This window comes from Rhagoletis zephyria, unplaced genomic scaffold, assembly GCF_001687245.7.
Source record: "Rhagoletis zephyria isolate East Lansing unplaced genomic scaffold, Rhagoletis_zephyria_1.1 Rzeph_scaffold_40364, whole genome shotgun sequence".
Classification (NCBI taxonomy): Eukaryota; Metazoa; Arthropoda; class Insecta; order Diptera; family Tephritidae; genus Rhagoletis; species Rhagoletis zephyria.
In genome coordinates, this window is record NW_016197419.1 from 1 (window position 1) to 2,814 (window position 2,814).

Consider the following 2,814-nt stretch of genomic DNA (forward strand, 5'->3'; position numbering starts at 1 on the left):
TGCCGCACTCCTTCATCTTCGCCTTGAAGCTCAGCCGGCCGGAGTCTGTTGTGAAGATAAACTTGTGGTGAGTTTAAGTAATCTTGAACAAAAAGACTTACCAAAGAAGGTGGTCAGTATCTCCCGAGACTGCTTGCTGATCTCCTCAAACTTGGGCAGATGTTGTGCAGATGCCATGTTGTGTTGGTTGTTATTTGGCGAATGCTCATGTAGTCAAAGTACAGCTGTACAATGCAACCTCCCCTCTTTATGTTTGCCATCATCTTTTCCCCTTAAAGTTCCAAATTAGTTCAACTTCGAAAACTCCAAATCACAGCAAAACAACTCCAGCAGCAGCAGCAGTCTTCCCGGTAAGCCGTTTCAAAAAAAAAGTCTTCCCGGGAGCAAGCCTCTCTCTTTGCCGGCCATTTCCACCCCAGCTGCCCCGTTGGCTGCGCTGCAAACGCATGCTGGTGCACAGTAGTCGGCAGGCTGAGTCGCTTTTCCGTTCTCTCCTTTCCGTTTGCTTCTCCACCAGCGCGCATCAACGCTGTTCTTCTACCGTCAACAATGAAGGCCTCTGGAGTGGTAAGTCCCGTCTGGGCCCGGGTCCCGACAACCCGAATTATTTGCTTAGCAGGCTGGGCACCGTCTGGCGGGGCAGTTGATGATGGCGGATTGCTGGTGTGCTTGTGAAGAGACCTGCCAACACAACACAACAGCCCTGACATGTTTACTGCTGATTTCGAAGTTCCTGATTCTGATTCTGATTCCATTTACTAACCTTTTTCATATCTTCACCAGCTTCGTCAGTACCGCATCGTCGGGCGGCACCTGCCGACGGCGGCCATCACCAACCCGCCCCTCTACCGCATGACCATCTTCGCGCCGGACCACGTGATCGCCAAGTCGCGCTACTGGTACTTCCTCTCGAAGCTGAAGAAGGTGAAGAAGGCCAACGGCGAGATCGTCGAGATCAAGGAGATCCAGGAGTCGGACGCCGCCGCCAAGGTGAAGAACTACGGCGTCTGGCTGCGCTACAACTCGCGCACCGGCAGCCACAACATGTACCGCGAGTACCGGGACATCTCCACCAACAACGCCATCACCTCGTGCTGTAAGTGTTTTAGTGGATTCTATAATTCCTTTACAGTTCTAACTAACCTTTATTTCCCCCCCCCCTCTCTTCAGACCGAGACATGGGCGCCCGTCACCGAGCCCGCGCCGACTCGATTCAGATCATCCGCGTGGAGGAGATCGAGTCGAGCAAGTGCCGCCGACCGCACATCAAGCAGTTCCACGACTCGAAGATCAAGTTCCCGCTGCCCGTGCGCACGCAGAAGAACTTCCACGCCAACCGCTTCACCACGCGCGTTCCTCGAGCTCGTCTGCTGTAAATGAAATGAAATGAAAAAATTCAACAAAGTTTTAACACGCTAAACAACAACACCGTTTAACAAGTACTGCTGGTCACTCTCTCTATCTGTTGTGTCTACGGTTGCACTTGCACACTTCACCACAATGAATAAAGAGGCCGCCATTTTTATCTTTGGTTAATCTTTTTGGATTCTCTGTTTGCCTTTTTAGTTCTCTTTTGGGTATTTTGATTGACGAGAAAATCGTAGCGCCCTCTAACGACCTAAAACTGCCCTATACTTTGTGAATGGGTTTTGCGATTTTTTTGCTGTTGCACGCGCGCCAAAATAAANAATCGTAGCGCCCTCTAACGACCTAAAACTGCCCTATACTTTGTGAATGGGTTTTGCGATTTTTTTGCTGTTGCACGCGCGCCAAAATAAAAGCGTTCTGGTTCTTTCACCAGATTTCATCTTTTCAGTTCTAAAACCTCCCAAAGATGAATCTCCCTCAATGCTCATTATCTGTTCCGTGTTGTCGGTTGTCAAAAGCCGAAGACGTTCCTGCTGTGGAGAGCCACCACCATCACCATCACCTCATCTCGAAGATGATGATGATTTTCTCTAGTCGAGGTGCGCCGAGGTGCGACTTGCGCCTCTGCCAGAAAGGCGCCGAAGACTCCTCCAAGAGAAGAATGAACCGCGGGCGCGCGAGCTCACCAGAATCCCTTCTCTTTAAGAGATTCTCTGGTTGCCCTCTCTCTCTCAAAATAGAAGCCACCTCTCTTCTGCTTCAACCTACGGCTTAATTCTCTCTTTTGCTCTGGCGTTTGTTGGTTGATTTTAGGCAGCAGCAGCAGCAGCCGTGCAGAAGGCGCCTAAATGAAATTCTTTGAGCTCTCTCGCTCTCTCGGCTGCTTTCTTTATTCTTCTCAAAACATTCTTCCACTACCACCATCAGCAAATGCTATCGTCGTCTTCGAAACACGCACACAGCACAACAGTAAAGACAGACACAACATCGACAACAACGGCAGCAGCAGCAGCAGCTGTCGAATCAACTCCAGAAACCGATTTGCGATGATTTTTTGGTGAAGTTTGCAGAATCCTTTTTTCTCCGAATCTCTGTTTACCTCACCGAAGCATTTTTCTTGCACTGATTAAGCGTTACAACGTGCATTAGTCTGCCTGTTGCGTGCTTGTGTGGTTTGCGTTCGTTGTCAAAATCCGCTGACCACGCTAAACTCTCTCCATTCTTCCATCTCCAATGAAGGCGCACAAGGGACAAGTCATTCTTCCTCGGTAAGTGTCTGATGCGTTCTTTTTTCCCCTTTAATTCCTTTCGATTTGTGTTAGTGTTTTCGCGCATTTAATTTATTCGCTTGCCGAGCGTTACTACTGAATAACACACATCGGCCACGGTCGCCGATGATCTGTGCGCGGTGGTCTCTGCTGACGACCAACAAAGCGCCTGCTGACG

The 2,814-nt window shown here is 49.7% G+C and overlaps 1 protein-coding gene across 1 annotated transcript; it reads left to right on the forward strand.

The window, feature by feature from the left end:
* Positions 1-549: 549 nt before the first annotated feature.
* LOC108354905 (60S ribosomal protein L18a-like) lies at positions 550-1,376 on the forward strand. The gene is made up of 3 exons (XM_017606081.1): positions 550-567; positions 784-1,096; positions 1,171-1,376. The coding sequence occupies exons 1-3, from the start codon at positions 550-552 to the stop codon at positions 1,374-1,376; spliced, it is 537 nt and encodes a 178-aa protein (XP_017461570.1).
* The last annotated feature ends 1,438 nt before the right edge of the window (positions 1,377-2,814 follow it).

Coding starts and splice junctions, on each gene's coding strand:
- LOC108354905 (XM_017606081.1), top strand. Junction 1,097..1,170: donor CAACGCCATCACCTCGTGCT/GTAAGTGTTTTA, acceptor CCCTCTCTTCAG/ACCGAGACATGGGCGCCCGT.